General features: G+C 51.8%; 1 protein-coding gene across 2 annotated transcripts in view; it reads right to left on the reverse strand.

The window, feature by feature from the left end:
* PRRX1 (paired related homeobox 1) overlaps positions 1–18985 on the reverse strand; it is a 36724-nt gene extending 17739 nt beyond the window's left edge. Inside the window, exon 1 of one of the 2 annotated variants that reach the window (XM_017815885.1) lies at positions 18518–18985. In XM_017815885.1, coding sequence (XP_017671374.1) covers positions 18518–18758 — 241 coding nt within the window. In that variant the 5' untranslated portion in view covers positions 18759–18985. The remainder of the gene's footprint in view (positions 1–18517) is intronic. The other variant, XM_017815886.1, reaches the window with a different exon arrangement.
* Positions 18986–20561: the final 1576 nt, after the last annotated feature.

Below are 20561 nucleotides of genomic sequence, written 5' to 3' on the forward strand. Positions count from 1 at the left end.
GTATTTTATTTGGCACTAAGGGGTTATTCCTCAGCACAAAGTATTCACAACTGGCACTGGTTAAGCGAGAAATTACAACCTTCAAAAGACCTATTTAGCGTCAGCTGCAGAAAGTACGGAATTTGCCATCGGCTTCGATGACAACAGATTATGCCCCATAAAACGCTGCAAACGCGCTCAGCTACAATGCTCAGCACAAGCTGCCAGTTCAGCGGGGGGATTGGGAATTCAGTGCTTCCTGCCCCTTCTCAGGAGGCTGCTGCTTGCTTTAGGACTGGTGACATCCCTCTCCCCAGCTCTCCAGCTCACGTGCCTGCCAAGTTCAGCCACAGGGCTTGGGACAAAGCAAGCTGATTTCTGCAGAGGCTTTGCTGAGCCAGGCTTGTGCTGGCTCTAACCAGGCTGCAAAAAACCTTCTGGCCACACAGCAGCACACTGCTCCACCTGAGCAAGATACCCCGAGCTCGTTAACCCTACAGCTCATTACTGCTAAGGAGGAATATGAGGAAAGCATCCCATTCCTCCAGGTTGGATAGTCAGCTGGGACAGACTAAGGTCAAGCATGGAGAGTGAGTTACCTGGCTCTGCTTCCAGTGTGGAGGTTTGGGAGCTCCATTACATCCTGATCCTGCACAGCTCAGCTGCACGCCAGGAAAAGAGACAGCCTCACTGTCCCTGTCCCGCAGGATTATTCCCACCTCCCCAGAGGAAGAAAGAACTCTGTCACCAAACCCCCCAGGCCCTCAAACATTTTTCCCCTCTGGCTTTGCAGAGTGCTCCAGGAAAGGAAACCTCAGAGTCAAAAACCCCTCCTGATGTTTGCTCAGGATGAACACAGGAGTGCTCTGCAGAGAGTGTATGCACGTGGGGAAGGGAAAGGCCGTCCCTCAGCTGGGCCAGTGCTATCTTGAGTTAACCTGGAAAAAGCGACAGGGATTCTCAGTCCAGAAACAATCTCCACCTTGGCTCTCGGAGGCGGCTCCAGAGAGGTCAGCCTGAGCTATGTGTTCCTGCTGCAAACCCAGAGCCCGCTCAGTGAGCTGTAAAACGCTCCCATCCCTCTGCTCGGAAACTTTACTGTTTCCTTCCCCAGCCTGAGTCAGGGGCACACAGCTGCAGCAGACCTACACAAACAGGGGTTTACTGGGCAGAGATCCTCTGTTTACCTTTCCCTAGATGGATATTTAACTATTCAGAGGACCTGTGCAGCAACAACAAAAAATAAAGGGGGAAAAAGAGACTCTTTGCAGCCAGCTCAGCCCGCGGCCGGCAGCCTGCCCATGTGAGCCACACACTTGTAAAACCCAGAGCCTCTGGACGGTGTCTGCAGCCTTTAACTCCTGCTCCTGCAAGCCCAGGAATTGTCACCTGGCTTGAAATTAGGTGTGTCTGCAAGACTTTACTGGGCTGGGGAGGTGGGACAGCTTTGCTGTGGCTGTGACCCCGGCACTGCTCACGCACAGCCAGAGCAGACAGAATGGGACCAACCCAAACGTTCATGGACTATAAGTTGGATCCTCTGAGAATCACACAGTTGTCTCCTTAAGAAAACGGCACTGAGACAGGCTCCAGACACACTGGGCCTTCCCTCAGTGTACCCTCTGCTTCTTTTTAAACCTCAAAGCCGGCCGGGTCTCATCCTTCTGCCTTATACACACTGCCAGATATGTGGTGTCTTTTTTAATCCCAGGTTTTAACACAACCCCAGAATCTGGAGTCTAAAATAAAAATAGAAAAAAAAAAAAGAATAAAATTAACACAACCCCAGAATCTGGAGTCTAAAATAAAAATAGAAAAAAAAAAGAGAATAAATTAAGAAATGGAGAGCCACAGTCCTTCAATGAGTCACAGCAATAGTGAAACTGGACTTTGGTCCTACTATACTGGCAGGGCACATTCAGGCAGTAAGTGACATTCTCTGGGCCCTCTGTTAGGGAGCCAGGCAAAAGCTGGTGGTAATGGTCTGTAATTGGCCCGTCATCCCAATTTAAAAGCTAAATAGTGACAGCTAAACTCACCTGCAGAGTGCTTTGATGCTCAAGCCACTTGCAGTCAGATAACTAATTACAGGCTGAAATGCCCAACTTGAGGCAACTGCACGGGAAAATTTCAGCCATTTCCCGCTCCAGCAGTCAGACAGCATGTTTGATAGGGCAGAGCCTGGAAGGCAGGCCCTGGAGTCCTCTCCTAGCTGTCTGTCAGGGAAAATACGGCCCTTTAAATTTACTCTCCTTACACAGAGGCTCATAGGGAGACCGAGCCAACATTGTCAAATGATTGTACCGGAATCATGTTTTATTTCCCAACATCTGACGGGAAGGAGTGTATCAAACCGCATGTCATCTGCTGCCATGGGCTCATTCCTGAACCAGCGCCTGCTGAACTCACAGCGGATGCAGGGACCACTCCCAGCTTAGACACTGCTTTTACTCAGCAGATAGTTTAAGTGCCCCTGGTGAATAAAGATACTTTCCTGAATCAAAAGCAATAGGAAGAAAAACCCAAGTCTCCACATAAATTAAACCCAAGTAACATTTCGACCAAATCAGTTCCCAGCATTAGAAGGATTGCAGGAGATGGAGATGAAAAACCCCTTTCAAGCTGGAGAACTCATCCCCAATGAAGGATGGACGAGTTACTAAAACAAATATTACATTTCATTGTGGATAACAGGAATCTGGTCCTGCCTCATGTGAACAGGGGAGCAAAAGTGCTCCCAAGGATTATTATTTACACACAGATGATTTCAAGTCCTCTTGCTTGCTGAGCCCAGGCTGTGACACAACATGTAGGTTTCTCTCGTAAACCCCTTCTGTTGCTCAGATGTTTGTTTCGCAGTTGCTTTGGCAGTTTAATTGAATCTGTTACCTGGGCACAGAGCTGATAAAATAGTAAAATTCTCAGTCCTGGGCACAGATTGTATCCTTTCCTGGTTACCTGCCAGCCTATGGCCAAACTTGAGAGTTCCATCCTCACTGCCTGCCTTGGGAGACCTGCTGCTGCACTCACCCAGAGCCATGTCCAGAGAGAAGGGTGCCCACATCCACCTGAACACACATCTACCCTGTATTTCCACCAGCACTGGCTGAAACAGGCCAGGCTGCCCCAAAACAGCACCAAATCCCTGCAACTGCCCAGGCGGCTCTGGGTCATCCTCTCCCATCTGGCAGTCCCCAGTACCTGAGCATCAGCCTCTCCTGCCTTCACTTACAGCCTGTGTCCAAAAACTCCCCATGGCTTCTACTTTTCACACAGAAAGGGCTTTGACTTCTCTCAAATCACTGGAGAAAATAATCCTGAGAAGTGTCAAGGCTTGAAAACCAAGCTCTTGAAAAAGTTACTACCGACAGTAAGCAAACGGGTAACACCTCCTGTGTTTGCTAGAGCAGAGAATATGTTTGCACAGCACAGATCCTGCTACTGAGCCATCAGGTCTCCTGCTGAGGGTTTGCTTTAAACTGTAAAATAAAAAAAGTGGGAAAGGTTGTCGGAAAACCCCATCAAAGATCTCTTCCCCTCTCCTGGTTTTCCCTCCTCCCTGCTCCCTGTGCTGGCTGAGTTCAAGGCAGGCTGTGTCTTGCTCCACACTGGAGCGAAGCAAGTCGAGGATGGCCCTGGCCCTTTGAAGCAGCCACAACAGAGAGGACATCCTCTCCTCAGGGATGTGCCACACGGGGCTGGCCCAGCCACCGGGAGAGCAAAGCCAACATGGAATGTGTGGCAGGAGAGAGAGGAGGAGGAACCATGGGGCAGAGCTCACATCAGCCTCCAGCAGTAGCTGTGCATCTGGAGAGGAGACTGTGTCCTCAAAAGGGCTGCTCTGGGCACCAAATCCCTTGCAGGTGCCTTCCAGAAGGGCAGCCCAGCTTTCCCAGCTGTTTTCAACTGGCTTTCCAGAGAAAACGCTTACAATGCAACATGCTCTTTGCCTCTGATCTCGCTCTTTGAGTAGTTGGCCAATTTCAACCACATTTTGAGGATTTGAACAGGAACTGTGAAGATAGTTCAGCTTTTAAAGTTTTCTTGAAAATTTGATGGCTCAGTAAAAGAAGAGAGGATTACTAATGCCAGCAGCAAAAGACCAAGCAGCTGAGCGAGACCGAGCTTTTACAAAACCCCCCAGAACCCAAAGCAGGACATTGCTGGAAGGAATATCCCTGCAGAGCTCAACCTGGATTGCTCCACGGACACCCCTGGCGGGGCACAGCATCAGGAGCATCACTGCCGACAGCTGCCACCTTCACATCACACCCCCTCACCTTTCCCCAGTGAGGCCAGAACTGCGACTGAGCAGACCAAGCCCCACATTTTGGTCTCTTTAACTACTAAACCCGGATGAAGCAGCAACAGAGACAACGGGGAGCGCAGCACCAACTGCATCCGTGTGCCCTGTGCAGAGAGGGCACAGAGCCCACGCTCTGTGGGACCCCGGCCACACCACACCGCCCACCCGTGTCTTGCTGCTGTTTCCCGCTGTCACAGACCTTCCTGTGGGCTCGGACCAGTAGATGGCACCAGAATAACAGAAAAGCCCCTCGGTACCTCCCCAAATCTTCCCGCAGTATCACCCTCCGAACAGGACTGGGCACCGGACACTGACAGCAACTGAGGGCTTTTGTCCCTCTATTTTTAACGCCTGTTTGGAGCTGACCTCTACCGAGACTGCTAAAAGTTTTACCAAACAAATTCACGGAAGAAAAAAAAGGAATGTCAAATTAAGCAATTTCTTTCCTTTTTGAGGCTTATAAAATCACTTCTTCCCCCCCTCCAACATAGATGCTACTTTTAAATAAAAACCAGAAAGTATTTACCCAAAGCATCTGCTTTCTCCATAATTGCTTTAATTCGGAGGAGGTTTCTCCTGTCCACCTGGAACCAACAGAAGTTCCCTGCCTGCTGCATTTGAACAGAACCTGCATTTCTTGATGTAGAAGCAATTCACTCGAGAAGTGCCTGGCTACCTTTTTTAGGTAGGAAGGTCCCCGTCTTTGGCTGTTGTGACCATCGACATGGTTGGAGGAAAGACCAGTGCTCCCTCCCCAGCAGCTTCTGCTCTACACTAAAGACAACACCCGTGACCCCAGCAGGCTGAGCATCCTCTCAACTCTCTCCAAACAAGTGACAGGACCAGCTCGAGTCAGGGTGGCCATTTCCCCCAGGAGGTACCTGCCTCTCTCTTGCACGCTGGGTGTGCAAGGATTTTTCTCTTTACGAAGAGGCTGCCCTAAAACAGGATTAACAGCCAGTGCACACCCTGCAGCAAAATCTAGCCACATCATGGCCAGTTTAGAATGACCCTATTCCCACCCTGTGGTACCTCCTGACAGCCACAGTGGATAGCCATGTTTTCAGAAGGACCTTGGCAAAGATGATGGTGGTCTCGAGGGATGTTCTCTGTGGCACAGACAGGACTCCCCCAGTTCCCATCTCAGCTGTGAACAAGATGTACCTGAGCACTGCACAGTGACACCAAACACCTCAGAGCCACGGCCACAGCTCTGCCCGGTGGAGCTTTAACGTACTCATGGAGGCACCAGGATTTTTTCAGAAGCTTGAATCATGCCTGGAGTCAATCTGGGACAAATTCAGAGACCTTCTGATTTTTCACACCTGGACTGAGTTTTGAATGTGGATCAGCCCAGCAAAGTCTTAGAAGGAGTTTGATTATTTTGATCTTTTCCCCACATCCCCATTATTAAACATACCGAAGGAAAGCATAATTCCTCCAAACCAAACTGTTTGCCAAACCATTTCTCAGCACATTTTTTCACTCGATGTCCCTTCTAGGAGCAAATTTGGAAGCCTCCGCAACTCCATACTCCGTGGCCAACATCCATGATCACACTGCCACGAATGCTGAGCATTGGTGCTGGAAAATGACCATCCTGGTGGGGTGGAGGAAGGGTCCCATCCCCCCGGGCTCAGTGGTGGAGAAGAGGATCAGCCACCAGGGTTTCATGCTATGAACATTCCCAGGGGAGCTGCCCTTCTCTGGCTCTTTGGACATCGCTGGTTTTGCAGGCTCTTCCCTGGCTGGCAACAATTGAATGTGCAGTGGAGTGCAGACACAAGCAGATGAATGACAGCTCTGATCATCCCAATCCTGCAAACCTCTGACCTTCCCAGGGAGCTCACCCGTCTGATTCAGAGACGCTCTGTCCCACGAGGGTGCTGAGCATGTTTACCACCCTCCCCACCACTGATTAGATTTGCAGCTTTCCCTGTTTTCCTCATTTTACCCAAAGCCAACAGGATTGTGACTACAGGAGATACCGTTCACACAGACTCTCAACCTGGCCAACAATATCAGAAGTCTCACATAACAGCCTGTTTCCTTCAGAGCTACAGTAAACTCAGAAGAGGTCCTGAAACACAAGAGAAGGCTGGGCTATTTCCATGTCTGATGTCTGCCCTTCACAGCTCTGCAGAGGCTTCCCCATCTCTGCTACTCCTAACAGCGGGATTTGAGAAGGGGATTGTCCTATAAATGTGTGGCAGCTGGTTCACATACGGGCCCGAGTTATGATCAGAGATGAGGACATTGCTTTCCTTTTGTGTTTCTTGCTATGTTTTGGTTTAAACCTGTAAACAGACTCACACCAAGTGGATCTGTGTCCTCCATCTGGTCCTGTGATCCAACTTCCTGGCAGGAATATCCCTGACATCGGATTGCTCAGGAATGCTGCAGCACATCCGTCTGTCCCAGGCCCAGAGCTGAGCCCTTCAGTTTGCTGGTTTCTGTGTGAGACCCAGCCATAGCATTTCACCCAGTTACCCCACTAGGGAGACCAATAATTCAGTTTAATTCTGACAAAAGCAGCTTTTCCAAAAGGGCTTCCAGACATTCATGGATGGAGAAGCCAGCACTCTCCTTCAGAGTTATTTCTAGTGATTACACAGCATCTCACAGTTAAAAAATGCATGTTTTCTACCTCCTTTGAATGCATGTCTGGCTTTTGCTCCCAGCCACTGGCTCCCATTCTTACTTTTCTCTGATGGATTAAAGGGGGAGGGGGGGAGGGAAAGAAAACGATTTCTTTCTGGAGAGTCACGGAAACAGGGATTCAAATCCATCATCACGAGTGCCTGGAACAACTCTCGCCACTGCACGGCCTGAGAGGGACAGCGATACATCACCAAATCAAAAGTGCTCCCACTTGGAGCGGAGATCAGGGAAGCACAGCAGAGAGCAAAGTCCTTCTGAGGATTCCTGGAGAGCAGTGCCATGGGTGTAGCAAGAGAAGCTGAGGGAATGGGGAGCCTGGCAACCGCTGCCAGAAAGAAAACCAGGATTTGCCACCCAGCCGAATTCAACCCTCTGAGAACAAGGCATCCCCTTCACTTCCTTGCTGTAACCTCCAGACACAGGTTGTCTCTGGCCAGGGGATAGACACAGCACCCTCAAAGGCTGACATGAACCTGCCTAGATTGATGAAGGGCAGCTTTCTGGGGCAGTTTTCCTGCTCATCACATCCCTTACCCATCCGTGTGCTTTCCCGCAGCTGAACAGGTCTCTCTTACCCCACAGGCACCCCAGCTGAACACAACACAGCAACTCGCCTGGAATGTGGGGGAAAACTGGAGGCAGCACCACTGTGCTGGCCAGGACAGATGAAAGTCAGGGTTAAACAAACAGGCACATTCCCACTAAAGTCACACTACCACTGAAACTTGGGGGAAGACCACCATTTCCAAGGCAGGATGAACTCTGCGCTGTTTATTCCTTCACATGTTTATCTCCATCAGATTTGTGCTTGGGGTCTCAACAAATTCTCACACCAATCCCTTCCAAGGTTTCCCTATACTTCCTAGACCTGGGAGGATTTCCCTACTGCCTCACTTACATCTCCCTTGCAGCAACAGCAAGTAGGTGGGCTTGGAGATCAGTTCATATTTGAGCCTGAGCACCTATTAGCACCTCTTCTGTCCTCCTGAACTGGAGCTGGAGCTCTCCTTACCGCTTTTTTCCTCTGGACTTTCTTTGATGCAGTTTTGCATTGGGCAGGAGACTTGATCCCAGGCCAGGCAAGCAGATTTGCAAAAGGCATGGAGCCACAGCACTCCAGTGTAGGCTCCTTTCTCTGAATTCATCCCCCTTGGCACTTGACAGCAGCAGATCCCGTGCCGCCCTCCTTTACAGGGCACTGTGTGGAAAAACACTGCAACGTGACGTGGGGGAAATCTCTGTCACCTCATCCGAGGAGCGAGAGCAGCCCTTCCCCCAGTAAGCCAAATTTCTCCACTGGGAATCACCAATGGAGACGAGATGGATCCATCCCATCAGGCCCCCACGATCCTCACAGTGCTGTCCCCTGAGGGACCAGCTCTGCCACAGCTGGAGGGCTTGGCTGGTGGCAGGGCATTGAGCAGAAGGGTTAGCACCAAAATAGGTCATTAGCAAGCGACGTGGGGTTCCTCATTCTTCTCCGGGCCCTGCATTTTCCTAACGGGAATGCCTCAGAAAACCCAGTGGGGGGGAAGAGGAATTTACAGTTCCCTTCCAAAAACCAGCCTTTGTTTGTTTGATCGTTTTTTTAAATAATCGAGTAACTTGTGAATGCATTTTCTGATGATTCCCACATCCTCCCAGCTGGAGAACGGTTCATGAACAGACTCCAAACTCTGTAAATGAGCTTGTTAGTCATAAGTCTTCAAACAGGCTTGATAAACAACTTTCAGCCTGCAGGATATTCATCAACCATTCTGTCTGCCCGGTCTCCTGACACTAATTTATTATTTACAATGAGAGATCTCTCTCCTAAATCACAGGTGATTGTTTCTTTTTACTGATTAGCTGAGTTTTCAAATTTTTTTAAGGAAAAACAATGAAAAACAAATCACAAACAAGCAATGTGCCGCAAGCACTTATTCCTGAGCAGTTCTCTGAGTTTCCATGACACGTATCAGAAGTTTTCCAAATGAAACAAACTGCAAGTAACAATCTTTTTGGCCAAACCTTCGAGACCAGGCTATAGCCAAGAAAAAGAGTGTGACTGTCCCAACCAGTCATTGGGAATTTCACTGCCTGCTGCCAAACGCTCCAGGGACCCTCCAGCTGACCAGCACGTGCTGCTCTTTGTATCTTTTGGGCTTGTGGAGAGCCCAGGCACCTCGAGATGTTCAGGAGGTTCAAGTCCACATGCAAAAATCTGCCACTGAAAACTCTTTCACCCCATGGATGGGTTCACACAGCAAACACAACCCTCCCCAAGGGCACGCCGTGCACTTAGGTGCTTCTGAATATCAGGTGGGCTCCCTGCAGCAACAAACTTGCTGGAAGTTGCTCCAGTTCATGGAAGGGCATCTCTTCCAGTTAACTAACACGGAAAGTGGTCAATTCCAGAGGCAGAAGCAGATGAAATAGTAATTTACTGGGGTGATGCAGAGGGAGGACAATCTTTCCAAATCCCTGTTTAAGCCAAGCTCTAATATAACACATATACCCAGGAAACTCCAAAGCTCCTAATTAGGGGCCAGGATCGTACCCAGTAGGAAAACTGAGGCATGGTGAGGTGAACCTGGTCAAGTTATGGCAGTGAGTATACAGAAAAAAAGACTTCAAGACTGCTGCCAAGGCACAAAGGCATTTTGGAGCAGTAAAAGACAGGCCAGGTCATCAGACTGGGCCATCTCAACTGATGTTTGGAGGAAAAAAAGCCTGACCGTCTCAACTGAGACTTTGGGTGCAAGCCTCTTCTGAGTAGGGTGCTCCCAGCATCTACACAGTTCGCCCTACAAACCCTGCCTGCAGTTCCCCTGAAGCAGAGTGGCCCTCCCTGCCTGGGGAGCACACAGAACAAACACCCTCCTCAGCAGCCTTGGGTGTGTGCATAACATCCAGACCTGTGTTTCCACCGCCACCTCAGCTCCCCATCCCTGATCCCTGGAGAGGAACAGACAGACTGCCATCAACATTCAGAATGATGGCAGCAGGATGCAGGGCTTGGGCCTGGACAGGCCTTGAAAGCTTTTTTCTCTCCCTCACTGCAAATCACCGGTACATTTGCTCTGACAACCTCAAGCACTCAAGACGGGACAGGCAGCGCTACCAGCTCATATCCAGAGACAAACATGCTCAGGAAAGAGACACAGACTGGTCACCAGCTTTCTCAAGTGCCATCAGCATGAGAGTCATCCACCCCAATCTGTGCTGGATTCCCAAACCTCTGCTCTGTACCTTCCATCCAGGGGTAAATGTGACGCTGCACAGGACAAGGAAGGATAACTGGCATGAAGTGCTACCAGCATTTCAGGCCACAAGGTAGAGAGAGCAGTGTAAAGCTTTATGGGAAACCAGCCCAGACTTCATGGGGACAGGAGCCGCCTGCAGAGCCACCAGCAAGGGCAGCCCTTTGCAGCACCAGGCCAGAGCATTAACAGTCTGTTTTCACTGTTACGGCTCAGGCACTTTTCCCTTTTAAAGTCCAATCCATCCCCGCAGAGCCCCGACTCTGCTGAGCTGACACAGAGAAGTGACGGCTCTTTGAAAGCTGCTTTTTTTTTCCTTTCAAATGTGGGTCGTATTAGTGACACTTCCAAAAAAAGAGGATGATTTCCAGAGGCACTGAGCAGATCTTCACGGCCTCACTGACACATGGCTGCAGCTCAGCCCAGCTCACCCACCGCTCATTCAGCAGCCACAAACACAGTAAAACCAAGAGCAAACTAAACTTTAGTCTACTAAAGATCCCCATGGGTTCAAAACCTACCCAGCTTTGACTGGTCCAGCACCTACACTGGCTACAAGAGAGGGCTGGAAGCTACTTGGATGCTGCCTTCTGAAGCCACCCACTCTGCTCCATCACCACCAGGCACCCTGCTTTGATCCCAGTGTCTCTGCAACTGCTGACCCCTTCAGAGCTGGATGCCATCATCCATTTCCAGGTCTGCCCCCTCAGCAGCTGCTGCTGGCAATTGCATCTTGCCCCAGTCGTGCAGGAGCACAGATAACTTTGATTTTCCTTTGGTCAAGAAGGCCACAGGAGAAGTTCATCCACTGCTGGCTTCCAAGCAGGAAGCAGTGTCCCCAGGCTCCTGAGGAGTTCCAGCTCTCAGTGCAGAGGCAGTTTTGCTGCCTGAGCAGCTCATCAAGAAGTGGAGAGGGTCCCAGCCAGATCCTGAGTGTCTCTTTGGATGTTTGCCCTGCCCAGCGGTCTCGCTGACTGGCTGAGTTTCTCCTATAGGAAAATTTCTCTAGCCAGAATGGGGGAAAATTTGGGTGGAATATGAACTGGTTGCAGCAATAGGATGTAGTGAATTGTTAAGAGCACAGCTGGCTCCCTTTACCTCTCTTCTAACCTTCCCTTCCAGGAACACAAGGCACCAGGATGTCCTGGGCTGCCACCCCAAGGCAAATGTTCACTTCATATGGGCACGTATGAAATCCAGACTGTCTGGTATAGTGCTTTAAACACTGGCATAGCCTTTTCTCAGCCTCTGGAGGTGAGAGAGTAGCCCAGAAAGCAATGTAAGCTGAAATAGATGCTCTCTGGCTTGCTCATCAGGCCTCTCTTCCCTCTTGGCCTTCGCAGACTCATCTTTGCAGATGCCAGGCTTTCCACTGCAGGAGGTGGCCCTCAGCTTTGGCACCACTGCTCCCTTCCCTTCCCAACCAGCGTCCTCCAGATGTTCTCATTTGAAAGAAACTTCTCCTTAAGTTCAGTTATGCCTCCACAGTCCCAGCAGACACACAGCACAGCTCTGCTGAGCTCCCATTCCCACCTCACAGCATCTTCCAGGGCTACTCAGCGGAGACCAGCCGGGTCCAGCAGAAAGAGTGTAGGAAAGGAGAGAACAGGTCAGGTACATACCACACATTTACAGGTCAGTGCAGGAATGACAGAGGTGAGCAGGGCCAGCAATGTAGGAGCAAGAACTGCAGGATTGCCCTGGGGGACCCTTGCCCCCCTGGCTGTAGGACTGCTGCAGTCACAAAGGACAAATCCCTCCGTGCCTGTGCCACAGGGCTGGTGGCACCTGTGTCTACATGTGTGAGCTGCCACTGACAGAGTGTACAACACAGCCTCTGTGGAGACTCTCCAGTGGCCAGTAAGAAGCTGAATTTGTCCTGCATCTCCCCCTCAGGAGGAGGCACTGCTACCATCCTTCTCCACACCCCACCGAACTGCCACAAAACTCGCTGGGATTTCACTGCCACTTCGAGCTGTCTGCTCTCCCACCAGAGCAGTCAGTGGGTTCTGAAGATATTTCCCATGTGTGGTGACCATACAACAGGTTTTTCTTGGGGGAACCAGACCAAAAACCTGCTCTGCCATCCAAGCACAAGTTGAAACCTTTCTGTGCCCTGTGCATAAAGCTGCAAGGACAGTTCAAACAGAAAGTCACATCAGAGCCTTGGACAACAGCTCCTCCAGACGGACTGCAATGATTCTCACTTCAAATCTCCATAATCCACCCCAAAATCCAAGCCTCCTTTAGGAAAGGCGAGTAGGGTGGGGAACCAGCAGTGCAGTGATTCATCTTCCCCAGAAACAGAGGCCCAAGTCTGGAATACTGTGACACTTGGTAAATATTCGTGATGTACTTCATTATGCAACAGAGGCCCAGCAGGAACACAGCTCCCTCAGGGCTACTTAATATGGGTTTCAAAAACGATTAAATGTATCATAAACAACTTGCAACCAGGAATAAACACCTATAATCCCATCAAGTCATTCTGGTGATGTCAAAAACCATGGGAGTGAACCCAGTTACCAGGGGGAAAAAATAAAATATATCCCTTGAAGGAATTACGATCCTGTAATTCTGTGCCTGCCTTGTCAAACGCTGAACTCTCCCAGTCTCTCCTGCTTTGTACTCTGTCCGTGCTCTTGCTCTTTCCTCCCAGGCTTCCTCACACCACATATTTTGGTGCGTGTTGCGCCTCTGCCGAGGGGCAAAAGGATCGTGCCCCTGACTGCTGACAGCAAAACCCGTTTCATGCCTGCGCAAAAATATTCCACCAGCCGAAAAAAACTAAGTTTTTTGCATGACTCAAAGGCTGCTGGTCAAGTCTTTAAACGCTAATACTCATCAATTGGCACACGCATAAACGGCCCATTGAGTCGCATGCAATGACTCGTGTGAGTAAGGCCTGCACAAATTAACCTTGAGATAATATTTTCCCATGCAATCACTGCTTTATACATCATCAAAAAGATGGAAAATAGACCGGCTAGCACTGGAAACTCGGTGCAGATGACAGAAAGCTGATGTTCATTAAAAGCGTTCTAGCAGTTTAGACCAAACCTTTCAGTTTTATGAGAGATTTCAAAATCTAATTTTCATGGAAATGTTTTCATTACATTAAGGGGGGAAAGAGGGAAAGTAAGAACCTTCAGCAAAATCTTTTTCAAATTAAAAAGTTGGAAGCTCTGTGTGGATGGATTGAAAACACAAATACCATCAGCAAATTATGAGACCATGAGAACCAGGAAGCAAAACTGATTATGATCAAAAAAAGCGAAATTCCCAAACAAATACAAGTCTCTTTTCACCCGTCAAAAGGAAAGCAGCATGGCCAGCACTCATAAACCGAGTCAGCTCCCTCCTCCAAATTGACATGGCTCTTTTTCTTTGTTAATAACAGTACACTGACCATTTTTGTCCACTTTTTAGTGTCTTCTTTTTCTTCTTTTTAAGAATCCAGGTACGTGGCAGTCACATTTCCATCTCCTGTCTTCATCCAGAAGCCGCAGAAATTTACGTGAAAAACACAAAACGTTTTCCCACCTCAAACTATGGGATTCAGGGATGTAAGAAAAATACCTGACGCTCCGATACTCAATGAAATAACCGTGCACCAGCCATCCTGAGACCGAAATTAGAAAGAGATGCCCAAAGAACATGAAAGGAAAGAAGTTAATCAAACGTCTAATGACTGCTTGGCGTTAATTCCTGTTACTCAGCCTCTACTCAAGTGAACACTCCACAAAGCCCCCAGGATACGGGCAGTACAACTGGCACGGGCGAAGACTACTCTGGCAAGAAAAAGCTGTTGTATTTTTCACGCAGATAACATAAACAAGCGGCTTAGTATTGATCTGATCCTCGCTTTTCCCACGTCAGTTTCTGGAAGAGGAGAATTCTGGAAAATCTTTCATGGCAGCATCCTGCGAGGATGCTCCCCACTGTCCATGGGGATCGAGGCACCCGCCGGTTTCCCCAGCTCACCCGGGTGCAACCTGTGGGCACCAGCAGGCACTTGCTGCCTGCAGACTCTCCCTTTGCCCATCAGCCCTGCACGACAAGGGAGAAAGAAAATAGCTCCTATAGACTGAATTCATGTACCCCACATTTTTCCCTCCTCAGCATCTTCTGGGAATAAGGGCTGTGATTTACTAACAGAAGAGCCACTTAGTACTTCGAGATAAAGCAAAGAAAAACCCGCAGTTGTCCCAGGCGCTTCCTCTCACGTTCATCCTCGGGAACTCAGCAATCCAACTTTTCTTTCACATTTCAAAGCGATGGCAGAGCTTTTCTACCTGTTTATAAGGCGGCGTATTTTTTGGTGAAGGATCGGGAGGCACAGGAGCACAGACGACCTCAGGATCAGCAAAAAAAAGGAAAAAAAAAAAGAAAAAGAGAAACAATTCTACATTTACACACACTCTTTTACTCCTGCAGCAACCTCACTTGGTTCTGATTAAAAAGAGGCAATTAAAGCAAAAAGAATAGCTATGTAAAGAATAGCCATGTGGGAGCAGAGGTCCTTCAGCTCCAGATCCTGTTTCAGATGGCCAGTACCAGTGGAGTCAGAGGGAATAAGCCCAGGCATCAATGGAGAGTTCTCTGCCCCAGCTCATCCCTTCTTCCAGTCTCTGTGCCTTGCGCTCCCCAAGCCGGTCGCTGCCTCCAGGCACCGCTGCCGTGAGGAGCCATCCTCAGCCCTCCCTGACTTTGTCACGTCCTTGCTTGAAATAATGTCTATTTCTGATCTCTGCAACCTCTGCCCCATCACCAAACAACACACCGGCTGAAAAGGCCCTTCCTCGTGCTCTCAACCTGCCGCCAGAGAAGAGGGGGGCTGAAGCCACAGAGATGCTCTGCTTGACCCGGCCTGAGCAGAGAAACTCACCTCCTCCCGGCTATCCGGCAGGGATTCTGCTTCCTTGGGAAGGAGCAGCAGTGCCGAGGGGTCACGATGCCTGCTGAGACAGAAGAAGTCACGGGGGGACTCAGGCAGCCTGTGCCCCAGCTTTAGTTGTGACCCAGCCTGATGTGATCTGCCAGCCCCCAGACTGCCATCGCTTTTATACTGAAGAGAAATTAAAGGACAGTAATAACTCCAACATGCAGAACTCAAGCACATACTGGACCGAAGCAGGGCTTATTGACTCCAGCATAACAATTTTTCTTTTGATGGTCACTCTTTCTCCACATTATTTTACGAGCCATCACCAGCAAGACTCAAACCAACCAACCAAAAAAAAAAAAAAAAAGCAGAGATCAAAAATCCATTCTTTTTAAAAAAAGAGCAACTGGTGAATTAACCCCGCTCAGAGACACAAGCTCTGGGAACCCACAGGCCACTGACAGGTTTCTGCCACTCTCAGAGGCGGCACAGGAGCAGTAAGAGTTCCCAGCCTTTGCTGGGAAGCTCTGGGAATCCCCTCAGCTGAGCTGGGACCTGCATTTTCATCCCAGTTTTAGCTGGAGTTAGCGAAAGCCCTGCTACCAAACGAAGAGTTGGTTGTATCTTAACAGGTGGTTTTGTGACAAACTGGAACTCAGATTGCAAATTCCTCCCAGCTAAGCAGCAGAGGCGGGGAGGTTTGCCGTGAATTGTATCAGGTTTTAGGGTAAGGTTTTCAGAGCTGCAAGTTGAACTGAAGTCAGAAAGAGTGACAGCTTCACAGCACCACCGAAAACTTAGCTCCGTAATACGTTGACAGTTCTCCCTGTAAATGTCACAAGCAGAGGTTCTCACACAAACGCTGTTTTTCTCTTATTAAAAAGAGAAATGTTTTCTCCTGAGCCTCTTTCAAACAAAATAGCGGCGAAATATTTCCTTCGATCTCAAATGCCCAAATAAAACATTCTGTCATTTCTGCCTCAAACTTCTTCCCTTAATTTTTGATTACAAAACCAGCGCCAATAATTTGGCTTTTCACTTCAGTTTGGGACAGAAATCAGTGGCAGACCAGCTGATTTTGCCCCAGGCTGAAAGAACATTTTTAATATTCTTGAGACATTCCACAATTTCTCCAAACGGCTTTTACCTTCTCTCCCTTAGAAACACGGAGAATAACCGAGCCCTGTGTTAGCTTTTCCACTGAACCAGCTCTCATTTTTCACCGAGAAAAGTTCGTATCCCTGCTGCACTTCCTAGCTCTGGCACAGTCCTTTTCCTACATGGATTGCAAAATACTTCACAGAGCAGATGCAATAGGTGGGGAAACTGAGGCACGGAGACTCTCGGGATGTGCTAAACACATCGGTGAGAGAGCCAGAAAGCCCAGATGACAGCTCTGCCCAACAAACCTGGGCGAATTTATCCCCCTCCTTTTTTTTATTTTTTATTTATTTGCTTACTTTAGAATACTTTCAAAACTTTCTAATTCACCGCAGCAGCATTTAAAACTTTTACAGCACTCAGAGAACTTCTAAATTATTTGAAGCTGCAGTTTGGTGCCGACTTGGCAATGCTAGCTAGAAAACAAGCCCTTGGGCTGGGTTTTTTTTGGTTCTTTAAGAGCAAGGTCGGTATTGGAGAAACACAGCCCCTCTTTTCCATACTGACCGAGCTGGCTCCATAAAGCTCAGCAGTAGGCAAGGGGTAATACCAGGACTAAATCGGAGTAAATCAGGAATAAATCCAAATAAAATATGATAAACGAAACTGGATGGGGAAATGGAAGAAAAAGAAAAAGTTGTCTACGTAACTTGGTGGTTAATATCTTGGGGACTGTCCTGCGGTTCAGGGAGTGAACCGGGATGAGCCGCAATCACTGCCTTCCCCACTAATATATACACCTTTAGAGCCAGAAATTGCATTTTTCTGGGTTTTTGGAAGGGAAATTTTTTAAAGCCATACCCCAGCGGCGGTCGGTCCGGCTCTCGGGGAGACAGGAGCCGCTCCAGCGGCCGCGCACCGCTCGCTCCCTTCCCGACCGCTCTCCCACTCCGGGAGGATGCTCCCGCCGGGAATAGCTCCGTCCGGGACGAGCTCGGGGATCCCATGGGCGCTGCTGCAAGGAGCGGCTCCTTTTTGGAAAGCTCTCCGCCTCCCCTGCCTGGTTTCCTTCAGGATACCGGGGAAACCACGGCGGGTCCGCGGGGAAAACAGGGTCGGAGGCGGCTCCCAGCGAAAAAATAAAATAAAAAAAAATTATGAAAACGAAAAGCGAACGAAAACTACAATTGGCATTTTCGTTCGATTTTCGTTTCGTTTTGTAGGAATCTTTTTCCCACTTTTCTCCGGGAGCCGCGGGGCAGCCCCGGGCGCGGGACGGGGATTCCTCGGAAGCGAGAGCGTGTTCGCAGCCGCGGCCCCCGCGCAGCCCACGGGAGTCCCGGCGGAGCGGCCGCAGCCGGCCCGCACCCGCAACGAAAACGCGGCCAGTCCCCGCGCCCGGGGATGCAATTTTTTTTTAAGAGAAAGCAGAGGGAGGGTAAGGGGGAGTTACTGGCCCTGCACAACCCCATCACCCTTTATGACAGCGCTGCCCTTGGAAAACGCCGCGCAAACCGGCGCCCATCCCGCTGCCCCGCAGCCGCTGGGCTGCCGGTTCACGGCTACTTCAGTTCCCAAGCTCGGACCCGGGACGGGCAGTTCAGAGGCAGGTCGGCCACTCTGTCCTGCCCTGCCCGCCGGGCCTGGATCAGGGAGAACCGGGGCTTGGCGGGGAGGGAATTGGCGGCTCCACTCTGGAGCCCCGCACGCACCCTCGGGCTGTTTGCGAGCCGCGATGCTCCCGGCAGGGCGTCGGACAATCGTCCGGACTCCAGCCAAATCTCCAAGCAGCCTCCCGGTGTCCCGGGAGGGACACCACGACGCCGGTCACCGCTCCGACGGGCCGGGCGAATGGATGGGATATACGGCTGGATGAATGGAGGGTGGCTCAGCCGCCCACCGTGCCTCCTCCCGTCCTGCCAAGCCCCGTTCTCAGACCACCCCGGCAAGGAACGGGCGAGGGGGCTGCGCCCGCGGGCCCGATCCTGCCCGCCTCGGCTCCCCGGGATGTTCTCCACCGGCTCCCGAGAGTGCGGGAGCCACGGCACAGGACCCGACGAGCGCGGCGCGGCGGCGAAGGGCAGACCGCCTCTTTCCCGGGACGCGGCTGGGGGAAAACAAGCGTTTTTGCAGCCGACCGGTGCCGGCCCTGCCAAGGGCTCCCTGCACGCCTGGGAAAGCGACTCGGGGAGCGGGAGGAACCGGTCCAGGCACCGGCGAGGGGCTCCTCCGGCCACTTCCCCGCGGGAGCCCCCTCGGGGCCGGGACCGGAACCGGCCACCGCGGCTCCCCCGGCCCCTCGCCCCGGGGAGAGATGGAAGGGGGGGATGACCCCGCACTTACTGTCCTGCTGCGGGGTGTCGCTGCCGCTGGTCAGCCCGGGGGACTCCAACAAGCTCCGGCCGGGCTCGCCGCCGCCCTCCTCCGCCTGGGCGGCCACCATGTCGCCCGCCTCCTCCAGGTCCAGCAGGTGACTCACGGAGAAGTTCTTCTTGGCTTGTAAATTGTCCAGGCCGGCGGGGCCGTCGAGGCGGGCGGGCAGCAGGGCCTGCCTCTCCATGGCGTGGGCATAGCTGGACGCCATCGTGCCGAGCGGGGCTTTTCTGCCCTCGCCCCCCGCGGGCGCCCACCGCCCCCGCGCCCCCCCAGCCGCCGGCCCTTCGAGGGGGATGCGCACGGACCGGAGCGGGGGGAACGGGACGGGACCCGACGGCGGCGGGTAGGGAAGCCCGAAGGGGAGCGGGCAGGGCCGGGCTTAAAACATGCCGGAGGGGAGAGGCGGCGGCCGGCTCGGGGCGCCGGGGCGGCGGCGCGGGGAGCTGCCGCCGGCCGGGAGGCGCAGGGTGGCTGTGGGGCCGCTGGGGCGGGTGCGCCCCGTCCCTCCGCCCCCGCTGCCGGCGGCTCCGCTCCCTCCGCCCCTGCGCTGCCCTCCCCTCCCCTCCGCCCCGCACTTCAAACGGCGGGGGCGGCTCCGCTCCGGGCACCCGCGGGGCCCCGCCGGGACGTGGCACCGGGACGGGGGTGGCAGCGCAGGTCCCGCCGCGCTCGGCGGCTCCTCGTGGGGGGCGGCTGGGGGAGCCCCCCGGGTAGGGGCGAGGGGGGCGCGCAGGGGGGTGTGAGGGTTCTCCCCCTCGTCAGCCGGAGCTGCACCTGGAGGGGAGGGTGGACGCGCCCCTGGGGAGGCTCCCAGGACTGGGGAGAGGAGCCGGGAGGAGGGAAATAGCGAAAATGAGAAATGCAGATGAAAAGGTGACCAAGGGTAACTGGAAGAGAAAGTGTGAACAGGAGAGAGGAGAGGAAAGGAAGAGGAAAAACAGCAAAAGAGGAAGAAAAAGTGCAACAGAGAGCTAAGAGAAACAGACCAAAAGGCGAACAAAATGAAGAGAGCAGAAGGGTAAAAAGAAAAAAAAAAAAGGCAAAAAGAGAAACGGCAAAAAGAGAAACAGCAAAAAGAAAAAGAGGATTCACTCGAAGGCCAGCAAGCAAAGAGGTCCCAGCAGCCTGCCCTCGCCCGGCTGGCCCCTGTGGCCACGCACAGGTAGAGGTGCTGGGACGTACCCCCGGACCTCGCCGCAGAAGAGCCCCAGGGCAGCAGGGCTGGCGGCACAGAAGGGCAGGGTCCCGCCGGCCAGGAAAGGCCGCTGCTTCTCGGTGGCTGGAGCCTGGGCTCCGAGCTGCCACAGCCAGCCCAGAATTTCCATCCCCCCTGATCTGGGGAAAGAACATTTGATGCCATCAAAGGGCTCCAGATTGAAAACAGATGTGCTTCCCTGAGCCTCTCCGTGCATTTAATTAAGGCACAGGCATGGAGGAGACATTTTCATCATTAGTTTGCTTTCAGCCCCCCCCCCCCCCCCGGTCCCAGTTTACCCTTTGCAGTCTCAAAGACCCAAATGAGCGTGGCAGGGCTGCAGGGCTCTGCTGTCCCCAGCTTGGGGGGTGAACAAAGCTGGTGGGCACCGTGTGGAAAGGCCAGAAAAAGCATTGGGGCAAGGTTGTGTGAGTCTAAATAGACCCAAAATGCCGTGTGTGCATCTATGTAAGCAGCAGTGAGTGCCTTGCAGCAGTGAGTGCCTTGCTGTATGTGTGCCTTATTGCATACTGGTGTGGCCCTTTTTCTGCATCTGAGGGAGCATTTGTGTGTGAAGTCCTGTGATATGTGTCCACATGTTGGATGGGGAAGGAGCTGTCTTCACATGGGTGTGTGAAGCTGTATCTGGCAGGCTTTGGTGTGCTGGCATCTTGTACCCTGGCTCTCAGGGACTCCAGCTTTAGGCAAGGCAGGGTGGGTGGTTACCTCTACACACCCCTGTGGGCTGCCCAGAGCACAAGATGCCCTTTTCTGTCACCCAGATACTTGGCTGCCACCTTCTTGGTCAGCTGGCTT

This window comes from Lepidothrix coronata, unplaced genomic scaffold (assembly GCF_001604755.1).
Source record: "Lepidothrix coronata isolate B3197 unplaced genomic scaffold, Lepidothrix_coronata-1.0 Scaffold52, whole genome shotgun sequence".
Classification (NCBI taxonomy): domain Eukaryota; kingdom Metazoa; phylum Chordata; class Aves; order Passeriformes; family Pipridae; genus Lepidothrix; species Lepidothrix coronata.